The following is a 12,934-nucleotide window of genomic DNA, read 5'->3' as shown; positions in this document are numbered from 1 at the left end:
ACAAACTCCCTGGGTGCTTCTGATGCCCACCCAAGTCTGGGAGTCAGGCAGAGGAATTCACAACTGAGGCGTCTAAGCAAGTGTTTCTGAAGGACACCAGGAAGGTCACTGACTTGCCCTTGGTTGCCAACATGCCTGTTTCTAATAACAATTTTATTGTGACATGATTCATGTACCATAAAATTCACTCTCTAAAAGCACACAATATAGTGCTTTTTAGTATATTCACAGACTAGTGCAACCATCACCTCTACCTAGTTATAGAACATTTCCGTCACCTCAAAAGCAAGCTGGTACCCAAGAGCAGTCACTCCCATTCTCCCCTCCGCCCGGTCCCTGGCAACCGCGAATCCACTTTCTGTGTCTATGGATTTGCTTATTCCAGGCATTTCGTATAAATGGAATCATACAATATGGGGCTTTTTGTGTCTGGCTGCTTTCACTTACGTGATGTTTTCACGGTTTATCCACGGTGTAACGTTGTATCATTCCTTTTTATGGCTGAATAATATCCCATTGTATGGATACGCCACATTTTATTTATCCATTCATCAGCTGATGGACATTTGGGTTGTTTCCGGCCATTATGCATAATGCCGCCGTGAACACTCGTGTACAGGTTTCTGTGTGGATGTATGTTTTCAGTTCTCTTGGGCATATATCTAGGAGTAGAACTCCTGGGTCATATTCCACACATCCCTTTTTGTTTCGCTTCCATATCTGAACCATTTGCTCCTCACCAGTGACCCCACCTGACAGCCAGTGAGGAAAATTCTTACACTGTTTACCAATAAGCAGTCTTTTTCAAAGAAACTCAACTTCCTAAAATACAGCAAACACTAAAATCCTTTTTGTCTCCTTTGTCTTTCGAATTTATGAGTCTTCCACTTAGTGGCAGTGTGAATGACTCTCTAACCCAACCGGCATTTGCCAAAATTCCAAGAGATTACCGATCTTAGAAATTGGTGAGAAATGAGGAATGTGTTGTGCACATAAGTATTACCTTAACATTACAAATTAAAATGGATTCTCTGGGAGAAAAAACAAAACCCACACAGAAGCAGATTAATAAGAAGCTTTAAGGTCTAACAGTCTTTCACTACGAGTCCATGAAAGAAAAATAATAAAGCCCAAATAAGAAACATGCATGAATACACGTCCACGCAGACACACACACTAATTGAATCAACCAAATGTGCCAAATGAAAGCATCTTTTTAGTCTCACATTTGTTCAACACAGATGGACAGAAGAAAATAAATCGATGTTTTTGGGTAGAGAAGTTTCTCAGGGCAATTTTTATTAACAGGGAATTATCAGGGCTATTCTACCCAGGGAGTTAGAAAAGTATCCAATTACTGGTAACGAAGAAAAGCTAAAAGAATGCTTTTAAAAGTGTTCTGGAAAACTTATCCAGAAACTCACATTAGCTCCCGGTGTAATAAAGTTAAATGGAAATCTACTCATTTAAAGAAAAATTAAAACAAGAAATCAAGAAAACTCCCGACTATTTGGCAAAGGAAACCAAAAGCTCAAATTCCGGTTTAATCCTCCAAGCTTCACTTACAAACACAATAAAACATTTATACATAGGGATTCTTTGTCAAAAGAGCTTAAGAAAAATTCCCATCTCTCCTGGGTTTCAACCGAAGCTTTAACGAGACAGTTATATTTCCCTTAAAAATAAATGTTATGTCAGATAATTTTTGCTCCTCATCCATGAACTCAGTTATCCTTACTGCAAATTAAGTTTCCACCGTCACCCAGGCCCATCCTCCTGAATACTGAGGCAAAAAAGAAAAGATTAGAAGACTGGGGACCCAGGCATAGCCTGGCATAGGAATGGCCAGGAAACTCTGAGCAAGTCTGTCTACACACGGGGGTACCCCGTTTCCTCCTGCGTGAAATGAATGGGTTCTATTTGCCAGATCAGGGATCATCAAACAACTTCTTTCAAGAGCCGGATAGTAAATACTTTTGGCTTTGTGAGCCACATGGTCTCTATTCAACTCTGCCATCAGAGGGCAAAAGGGGCCTTAGACTATCTGTAAACAAAGAGCACAGGGGTGTGCCAATAAAACTTTATTGACAAAAATAGGCCACAAGCTGAATTTGGCCCACAGGCCGTACTTTGCCAAGCCCTGTGTTAGATGACTTGGAAGGCTGCCCCTAGGATGAGTGAAGGTCACTGGCCACTGAAACCCTATAAACAATCAAGTCGCCATGGTCTGACCCTGGAGAGAGATGCACACCACAGCACTCAGTTCCGCGGGAGTGTCACACTGGGACAGCGACGTTGGGCTCTTCCTCACATTCCCATCAACTGCCTCCTACTTTGGCTGATTCTTCACCCATGCTCCATCAACCATCCACCTTGGCCGTGGATGAAGCATCACTATGTGGGGTGGAATCAGGCTTTCTGAGAGGATGCTAGGGGTCAGACGTTACAACCCAAAGTATGGGGAAATAGCTCTCTAAAGGGAGAAGCTTGGCCAGTGGGAAACAGGAGATAAGAGCAGTGAAGTGAGCAGATCAAACACCTCTGCCCTCCCATGGACCACTCAAAGGTATGGCTCCTCTTTGCAACCCCTCCAGAGAAGTGAACACCTGCTTAGTGACCTGCTGGGCCTCCTTGCAGCTCGCTGTCAACACTAGCCAGCATCACATGGCACCTTCCTTTGCCTCTCTTCCCTCTCTCACCCACTCACTGCTCTGGGCTTACACCTCCTAAATAAGGTGTTAACACTTAATCCTTGCCTCCAGCTCAGGTTTCTAGAGAAACAAGGCTAAGGCATCCCCCTCAAATAATCCTCTTTCTTTAGAAATGAAAGACACAATAAGTGGAACCATTAAAGCATACAAAGATTAATACATAAGAGGTAATATACTAACTCATACTTAAACAGAACTAATCTTGGCCTTCATTACTGGCTTGAAATAGCCCTCCGATGTCCACATGGTAAAATATATCCTAATCAAAAAAAGTCAGCATCTCTCCAAAAAGAGGACCTGAATACCTATGGCCATAACACCGTTAAGTGATAAATGTGTCTACCTGTCCTTCCAATTACAAATGGAACAAACAACATTGCATGACATCTCCTGAAATGCAATTCTCTGTTGTACAAATCAGAGGTCCCCCTTAACACTAGTCAGGTCCCTGGACAGGGTCAGCTATTGATAACAGCTCACCATCCAGGAACTAAACACAACCTCAATTTTTGGCAGTAGAGTCAACGTGTGGTGGGAAGGGAGCACTTTCTGCGAGAGTGTAGCACAAGCAATTTCCTGAGACCAGAACCGCTGGGGTTCCTGCGGCCTGAGCTCAGGGCCACCCTGCATGATGAAACGCCGTGGAGAGCCATTAACCATGGGGTGTAAGGGGACACGGGGACTTCCCAAAGTCTCATAAAGCACGCTCTGATGGCCTTTCACAGTTCATAAGAAAGCTCCAGCATTACTGCGTTAACTTACCCACTAGAACTTCCTGTTACTCATCTGGCCCAACACCATTTATTAAATAACCTGTGCTTTCCCCAGTGATTTGAAATATTATCCTACCATAAATCTGATCTGTATCTCAATCTGTCTCTGACTGCCCCTTCTTGACAATCTTTCCTTCCTTGCTTTTCATGACATTCCCTTCTCCTGGACTCCTCCCATCTCTGACAATTCTTTCAGTCTCCTCTGCCCCTCCCTGAAACGTTGCTCTGCAGGCCTTCCTCCTAGAGGCTTGCTCTGGGTGATCTCTTGCGTTCTCATGACTTCATTTCTCTGCTGATGCAATGCAAATTCTGGGCCACCACCTTTGGTTGTGCAGGTTGGTCACTGCACAATGGTGCCAGGCCAAGGGGGCAAGTAGGGGTGAAATCCATTCTGCTCTCTGCTTGCCAAGCCATGCACCCACACAGCTCCCCAAATTCCCATTTCTAGCCCAGGTGCCCCCTGAGTCACAGACACAACCATCCAAACACATGCTGGCCATCTCGCCCTGAATGTGCCCCGAGGAACCATACACCCAACAAGGATTCATCTTTCTTCCAAACTCGCGCCTCACTGGTATCCCCTATTCTCACTGCACGGCTCCAGCACACGAGGCAGAAAACTCGGAGAAGTCTGAGCGTTCTCCCTTCCCTGACCTGCCGCAGCCTGCCTGACAGACCCCACCTCCTCCTCTGCAGCCACAGCTGGAGACGTGGTGCTGACCTCATTCCTTCTCTTCTTATTTGGTCTGCCCGGCTCCACGCTCACCGTCCTCAACTCCTTCACTCTGCTGCACAAGCAGTCTTGTCACAATCTTCTGATCATGTCATGCCACCGCTTTGAACCCATCCACGGCTTCCCACTGCCCACAGGGCAAAGAGCCAACTCCTCAAAATGCCTCCTGGGCTCTTTGGTGGGGGGGGTCAGACCCTTAATCCCTCTCTTGCCTCTTGGTTCCTGACAGTGCCAGACACGTCAGCTGCGCCCTTGCTGCCTTGCCTTTGTGCGTGCTGGGACTCAGCATGGAACCCCGAGTCAGGGGGCCCCCTCCTTGAAGTCTTGTTTGATACCCAAAGTTGCCGACTCCCTTCCCTGAGCCCCCAGATTTCCATGCTAACACCCACAATGCTGACTCTTTCTCAGTTTCTCTGCCTCCAGTCGAACTGCCTTTGAAGGAGGAGATGGCCTCTTGTTTGATTTTGTGCTCATTTTGACCAGCACTGTGACAATCCTCATCCATAAAAATCCTAAATGGATTTGAAAATAAGCAGATTAGCCAAAGCAAGGTAACACAAATGTCGATTGGTCTTTAAAACCAGTTATATTTGTATGTGTGTAAAAATGGGGACAGAATACCTATTGGGCCCAAGTGCCCTTTGCGAGAGGGGTGACCAGGGGTGAAAGGAGACTAGAAGCATCCGGAAGAAAGGCAGCCGGACGAGGAGCAGGGAGGAATGGCGGTGGAGGCTCAGAGCAGGGGCGCTGCCTCCTGGGCAGCAGCGCAGGGCTTGGGCCTGAGTCACAGGCGGGGGACTCAAGAGCTGAGGCAGAAAGGTGGACACGGGTGGCCCAGCCGTGAGGGGACACAGCCTCAAACGCCTCCAGGGGTCAGGAGATCAGATGAGAGCAGGTGTGAGAACAGCGAGGGGACATTCTGAGGAGTCCTTTCCTGCAGAAAGGCAGTCAGGCTCAAAAACAGCAGCTGAGCAGCCAAATAAGACTGGTCTAAGAAAGGATTCCAGAGGAGAATCAGAAAGACAGCTGAGCATCCCACTCCCTTAGACTAAGGAACAAAATCCTCAACACAACGTTCAGGGTCTGCGTGACCCCTCCAAACACCACTAACTATTCCATCAGGAAGGCATTTCCCATCAGCGGCCCCGCCACTTCCTTCCCAGATCAGCTAAAGGGCATTTCCTCCTCCAAGAAGCCTCCCCTGACTTCCCAGGGTCTCTCTGGGACAGGCTCTCGAAATACCCTGGCCTTCTCCTTCACAGCCCTGCTCACAGTCGTAATCAAACACGTATTTATTTAAAATCTGCTTCCACAACAAGAAGGTAAGTGCCTTGAGAGCAGGGATGGCTTCTTTTTTATTATTATATCCCCAGCATCCAACAGTCAGCCTGGAACATATTTGAGGCCCACTAAGTGTTTGTGGAATGAATGAGCCCATCAATCAAACAGATAAAGAATGAACAAAACTGGCATGTGCCTAGAACGTAAGACAAAGGGGCCGGGATTACCCTGAGTCTAAGAGAGAAGGAGGGGAAGTGAAAGTCGGCCAGTTCTACTGGAGATGACTGACAGCCTAGAGCAGGGGCCAGAATGGCCTGCGGGCCGGGCCCATCCCAGCCCACGCCAATTTCATGTGGCCCGTGAACTCCTGACCTAAGATCATCTTTTACATTTTTAAATGACTGAAAAAGAACTGAAAGAAGAATATTTTATGACACGTACAAGTTATTTGAAATTCACGTTTCAGTGTCCATAAATAAAGTTTTATTGAGACACAGCCACACTCATTGGTTTACGTATCGTCCACGGCCGCTTTCATGCTCCATTGGTAGAGTTGAGTAGCTGTGACAGGGACCATATTAGCCTCAAAGCCTAAAATAGTTACTACTTGGCCCTTTACAGAAAAAGTGTGCGACCCCTGGCCGAGAGTCTCTTGGGACCGCTATACTGCGGGACCCCGGAGAAAGCCCTGACCCAGGAGCATATGCTAACGTCTGGACCTCAGAAAAAAGCTGCCCGACACTGTCTATTAGTGTAAGATGGGACTTAAATACCGCCTTGACAAAGAGGGGGCTAGTTAAATTAATGGTCGCATACACCTGCAACGGACTATACATAGCAATGTTAAAAAATGAGTTAGACCGAAATGTACAAGCATAGAAAGATGCCCACAGTACATCATCAAGGCAATTTACAGAACAACGATAGTGTTTTCCCATTTATTAAAAAGAATAACCATACATATATTTAGAAGGTGAGAGAATATGAATCTCTGCAAGAAGATGCATGATAAACAGCTCCAGGGTAAGGGACCAGGGATTTTTACTTTTTATTTTAAACTCTTGTACTCACTGAATTTTTTTTTTTAACCAAGAATATATTACTAATTTAAGAAAAGGATAAACAAAAATGCTGATTTTAGAAAGCCACTTTTACCCTCACGTGCCTTTGCAATAGAGTGACTAATTCAGGACATGCATGGATCTAAGTTCCTGATGAGCTCAGGACCACATGGTCCGATTTCTGCATTTTACAGTTGGGGAGCAGCACATAAACGCACTCTCCCCTGAAACTTCAAAGTCTGATAACAGTGCAAGCTGCTCATGTGCTTGTTTTGAGGAAGCTTAAGATTACAACGGTCAGAAATAGTTCTACTTCCCTTTTCCTAGAAACCCCGGTTAGCTCTTCAACTGGAGCACCCCCCGTGAGCCCACAAAAGGCCAGGTTGCCAGGGGTTATGAACAAACTCAGAGTGGCAGCTGTCAGCTGCTTTCTCTGTTGCTCCCTCTCAGTAGCAGCCGGCTCTCCTGTCACCAGGACCCCTCCGAGTGTAGGCTCATCATCAGCAGCCATATTAATGGTCCTGCTGGGTGGGAAGAGGTGGCCGTAAGTCAGGTGGGCACAGACGAGGGAGGTGAGAAGCCAACGCTGAGCCAACAGGTAGATGTGGGTAGGATTTCACCTTCTGCCTTGATTCCCACCAAATCCAACTTTCTGTATTTCTGCCCTCTCCATTCTCTCGGGCAATTGCCTCCAGGAGTCATGGAGGTTTTCCTCTGCCCTGCGCAAGACCACAACCTGCAATTCTACTCTGCTCGCCTTATCCTAGAACCTGCCACTCCTTCTCCTGTAAACCTTCTCCTACCTTCCCAAAGGTCACTCCACAGCCTACTTCCTGGATCCTGGAGTCGCTGTGAAGGCCCAGGAAGCCCCTAATAATCGGGGGTGTGGAGCTGCAGTCCAGCTCAACTCAGAAATGCACGTGGGACCTGTGTTATCTGTTAGAATAAAGAATCCATGAGTAGCCCCAGCATTTCCCAAAGAACATTCCAAAAGATGCCAGCCGGTGAGATCTTTCAGGGAAGAGAAAGAGATGTAGTCATGAAACTAGGAAAACCCCACACTTGCAACACCTGTTTGGGAGCTTCTGTACCATGAGCACATTCCAAATTCTAAGACATCACGGAGGAGCTAAACCTGTTCAACTTGATTTAAACCAGCTGTTGACCAGAGAACCTTTTGAGATCTCGATTTGGAAAACACCGTTCCACACCATGAGATGCCCAGCGTGCTGGTGGGTTCCACGGATGACCCCAGTCTTGAAAGGCAGCCTTCCCAACCCAGGCTCAGACCCCCACCACCCACACCCACCCAGTGGGGAAAGCAGCCTCTGAGGTTGATTTCTGAAGGAAAAAATCTAAAAACCAGGAGGTGGAGGCAGGAGGAGAAAATTGCCCCTCCAAAGAGACAGACCCCCGGGGGCTGGGGCAGGATGCTCCCCAGAGTGGACTCACCATTGGTAGCCGTGTTGACATAGTAACGCCGGCCCTGAGGAGACAAGTAGCTTTGCCAGCCGGGTGGCAGAACGAAGGTCTGGCTTTCCTCTCCCGGCGGAGGGGGGACCATTCCAGGCTTCTGTTGAGGAGGAAAGAAAAGGTCACACACATTTGGCATTTCTGCAACTGTTTTTCAACCAGGAAGTCAGAGGCAGATGAAGTCACCCTGGAATAGCTGGGCCTTAGGGAGGGTGTGGCCCAGGGGCCTCCCTGGGGGATGTCACCACCGCACTTGTGTGATTCCGGGAGTTGCCCGCCCGAGTGTGAGGAGCAAGGAGCGGTTGCTTTATCCAGAGCCCCTGCAGACGGGGCAGCATCCCCTAGAGGACAGAGGGGAAGCCAGTTAGGTAACAGAGCTGGACCTTCTCCTCGGCAGCTCCTAGAAAACCACTCGCAGGGATGCTGTGCTTATTGGGGGCTGTCACTCCACGAGCTCCCACTGAGGCATCTGAACCCTGAAATCCCCAGGACCACGGAGCACAGCCCAGGGCCTGCTGTGAGAACCTACCAGAAGTAATTAATGCAAGTCTCAGCAGAGCGAGACGTAAAACCTTCTGTGATAACGCTGAGAACTGATCAAGAGCGAGGTGGGGTTTTTCTCGTCAAGTGTCCAAATCACTGACAAAGAGAACTGGGACTCTGAGGCGAAACAGACTTCCTTTTCACTGTATGTGCTTAGTGTGGTTTAATTCTTTTAACCCTGCAGAGAAGTACTTTTCTTAAAAATATAAAGCAGAGAAAAATAATACACAACATACAGAAACCAGGTGTAAACACAGATGCTAAGACAGAGGTGATTTCTGGTGGTGGGATTATGGGCAATTTTATTCTTTTCATTTGACTTCTCTCTTCCATCTAAATTTTCTTCAATAAACACAAAAACAAAAGTTGTTAGCTAAAGAACATTTAAAAAATCAGGAAAGACAGTCCAAATCAGCCCACGCAATTGCTGTGCCTTGTGAAGAAAGTAAATTGACTGAAATCAGGATTCTAGCCACAGGAGAAGGGCTGTGAATTTCTCAGCAAAACTGGACCCGACTCAGAAGTATTAAAACTAATCAGCCCCTAAATATCCTCAGCATCCCCCAGCCATGCCCACAGAGGCAGTTTTTGGTCACCGACGGCCACTGCTTAGGAAAACAAGATAATAGATTGAAAGCGAGCAGCAGAAATGCACGGCCCCCAGGCTGCTCTCAGCTTTCTGAAGGCTGCAAAACCACGTGCTCCTGCTTCCTGTGGTGCACTGATGCCCTGTGAGGGGATGGGATCAACCCTGGCTGCTCCTGGGACTTCGAGTAAACACAGCCTCCCCGTGGCCCTCTGTGGAGCTGTCATGTATGTTTCAATATGAATTTTCACAATTTAATTAAAAGCTTTCCCCAATGCCCTGAACGCTCTGCCGCCCACACCTGCTAACCGGCAGCGCCTCTTTGGTTCGGTACGGAAGACCAGCTTCTAAACTGCTAGCTGCTGGTGAGGTGGACAGCAGCTGCCGCCTTCTCCCCAGCAGAACACGCCCATCGAGCCCAAGCACACACCTGAGCAGTTTACCTGGGCCTCCAGATGCTGCTCCCAGATTGGAAGGTGATCAAAATACATGCCAGACAAACAGCCTTATGATGAGTACAAAGTGTGTGTGTGTGTATAAAGTATCCCACATATGGGAGATATACCTCTTGATCAAGTGGGGTTGGGAGTAAAGTAGGAATAGGGAGGTCAGGGGCTTGGCTGAAGAGAGTAATATTCTAGAACCAGAAGAGTAAGATGCCAGGTTGTTTCTGCACGAGTCAGATATCTTAGAGCACTGAGGATGGGAAGACCATATGGTGCTTGTCTGAATAACCTGGGAGGAAATTGCTAAAGGGTTTTAAGCAAGAGTCAGAGATTGACATGGCCAGAAATAGGCTGCTGAGGAGAAAGGGACCCAGAAGCACAGTAGAAACAGCCCTCCGGCCTCAGGATCAATCTTGACTCGCCTACTTAGTAGCCACGTGACCCAGGGAAATGACTCAACCAGCTGCATCTATTTGCACATCTACAAAACAGAAGATGATAGTATGAGCCCAGTTGTGGAAGACACCATGGAGATTAACAATAACAAACTTGCACCTAGGACAGTGCCTGTCACCAAGAATGCTCAATAAATGGGGGTTCCCAGCGGAAGGGGGGCCGTTTAAATGCTGAGCGAGACCAGGCTTCACACAACCTCTGCCTACTGCAATGTGGAAGTTCAAAGGCCCACACCCCAACTTTGCCATCACCATGTCTGAAATGTCACCATTAACAGTCACTTCTCCGAGGTTTCTGTTCCTAAGACTACTCAACTTAGGCAAACACAGACCTGCTGGGGAGGCTAACGTGTTAGGATACTGACTAATAGGTTCCGGTGAGAAGGCTGGGTGATGAAGAGACCTCTCCTGAGCTGGGCTGGTTGAGTGAGTGAACAGAACCTTCTGACTCGCTGTGCCCTACTTGTGAAGTAGCAACAATGACACGGTCCCGTCTCCACAGCTCCACATTCTCTTTAGAATGACTCTAGTTAATTTATCTAACTCTGTGGGGTCAGAATAAGCTTTAGTTTACATTTGAGAACTGATGACCAACGAGGTACCATAATTGCCCTGAGGTCTCCTGCATCTAGGAAATGCAGGACCTGCCATGTGTGAACGCTATGGAAGGTGTCTGGGAGGGAGATACCCCTGATACTGAACCAGGAAGGGCCAAGAAGTGCTGAAAGAGAGCAGGAGAAGGGCACCCGGGCCAACCTCACCTACTTTCTAATTTGGCCAATGTGGCAAAGGCGGTCTCCACATCCCCCTCCAGTATGGCCACGAGTCCCACTCTGCCTGCCATCTGACTGTGCTCTGTCTGCCTTGGCCCTCCAGGCAGCCACAGTCCCCTTGCCTTTCCCCCTCCCAAAAAGAAGCTCCTCCTGTTGGCTGGCCTGAAACAAGTCGGGAGTTAAAAGATATGGAGACAACTAGGTACTTACCCAGAAGAATTACAAACAGCGCTCAAACACACACTTATACACCCATATTCACAGTAGCCAACCAAGTGTTCATCAACTGATGAAGAGATAAACAAAATGTGGTATATCCATACAAAGGAACATTTAGCCATCAAAAGGAATGAAGTAGTGAGACATACTACAACATGGATAAACCTTGAAAACACGTAAGTGAAATAACAGAGAAACACAAAAGGCCACACATGGTATGATTCCATTTATATGAAATGTCAGAACAGGAAAATCCACAGAAAGAGAAAGATCAGTGGTTGCCAGGGGCTGGGGAGGTGGGGGGAGGAGACAGGTACAGGCTTTCCTTTTTTGGGGTGATGAAAATGTTCTGGAACTAGATAGTAGTTGCACAATACTGTGAATGTATAAATGTCCCTGATGATAGATTTTATGTTAGGTGTATTCTACCACAATAAATTTTTTTAAGATGTAGAGAAGCCAGAAGTTGGCCTCCCCACCTGCAGGTTCTCAGTTAAGAGGCCCAAACCACCACCATTACCTCATCCTTCATGGTGTGGAGGGGTAGGCCTCCTGGGAGAGCTGCCCCACAGCCATCAAGAGGATATAGTGTGAGTAACTACCCAACAATTAAGTTCTCTGCCAAACTTACTCTTCTAATTAGTTTCCTTCCAAGCCAAATCCTTCTCTTCCCTTCCCTAGTCCTGTGGCTTCTCCCCTCCCATTCTATCGGCTCTTTCCCATGGGAAAAGGAATTAGAAGCAGAGGTGACACAGGCTCAGAGGTTGGAGGGCCCTACCTACAAAGGAAAAGATCAAAGGGAGTGGGAGTCGGGGAGAGGCAGACAGTTTCTTCCAAGTCAGAAATTCTTAACCTAACGCACAGGATGGCTTTGCGGGAATTATGAAATGCTGCCCCCTCCTCCAGATGGGCCATCCCCTGAGTGCAAGACCAGGTTGCAGACTCCCTTGGCACCCCCCTCATCTGGGTCCCCTTGTTCAGTCAACAACCTGTTCAACTATATATAGAAGCCCATCCTGTGAGAATCTCAAGAAAATCACGGATCTTCTGCCCCAACAAAATGGAGGCGAGTGGGCACATACACATTCACCCTATTTCCTATAGAATATCAAGAGGTTTCTAGAGCACTTCAGAACCCTACTCTAGTAGGTACTCAAGAAACATCTGAGCTGAGATCCCATTTGCACCCATCGTTAAGACTCCTCCCACTCATCAAATATCTATAGTGCACCAAGGACTGGGCGGGGTGCCCTCCACACTTATCTCTGATCTTTACAACAAGACTGCCACATCGATGGCATCTTTTCCCATTTTAAAATGAGGAATCTGACACTCAGAGAGTTTACTAACTCACCCAACCCTGAACAGCTAGTGAAACAGTAAAACCAAACTTTGAAATATTAGCTTTGTTCTAGAGACTTCTGTCCAGTTACCTAAATCCAGGCCCCTCTCAGCCCATCTCTCCCCAACTGTCCATGATCACCTCCATTTCCTCACCTGGACCACCTGACATCCAGCTCCCTTCCTAGGAGGATGACAACCCAGGCCTGATTCTCCTGGCTGTCTCAGTCTCCAAATGAGCATATGCCTTCCCAGGAGAAGTGCAGAAATATCACCACCCACACCCAAGCAGTCACGTTCCCTGGCTGTAGGCTGACTTCCTTGTCTCCCTATTTAAAACAACACAACCAAAGAAATTCTCCTCTTAATCATGGCTACTGATTTCCCCCAGGGGGCAAAAAAAAAAAAAAGAGCAGGCAAGCAAAGGGAAGTGACTCAGAGATTAAAAACAAATCCCCCTACAGCAGTGTTTCTCCAAGCATGGTCCCTGGGACACCCAGTCCGTCACCTGGGATGCGGGTTAAAGTGCAGATTCTGGA

General features: G+C 47.5%; 1 protein-coding gene across 19 annotated transcripts in view; it reads right to left on the bottom strand.

Annotated features, from left to right (window-relative positions):
* The window catches only part of GAS7 (growth arrest specific 7), a 218,138-nt gene that overhangs the window by 78,737 nt on the left and 126,467 nt on the right, over positions 1–12,934 (bottom strand). For 17 of the 19 annotated variants that reach the window (XM_044744435.2, XM_014864143.3, XM_044744450.2 and 14 more), the window contains exon 2: positions 8,012–8,132. In XM_044744435.2, the coding sequence (XP_044600370.1) occupies positions 8,012–8,132 (121 nt within the window). Of the gene's footprint in view, positions 1–8,011; positions 8,133–12,551; positions 12,649–12,934 lie in introns of those variants that run through there. The other 2 variants (XM_044744452.2, XM_044744436.2) reach the window with 2 other exon arrangements.

The sequence above is a fragment of the Equus asinus genome, chromosome 13 (genome assembly GCF_041296235.1).
Source record: "Equus asinus isolate D_3611 breed Donkey chromosome 13, EquAss-T2T_v2, whole genome shotgun sequence".
Classification (NCBI taxonomy): domain Eukaryota; kingdom Metazoa; phylum Chordata; class Mammalia; order Perissodactyla; family Equidae; genus Equus; species Equus asinus.
The sequence above is the reverse complement of the archived record's forward strand: the minus strand, read 5'-3'. Positions and strand labels throughout refer to the sequence as shown.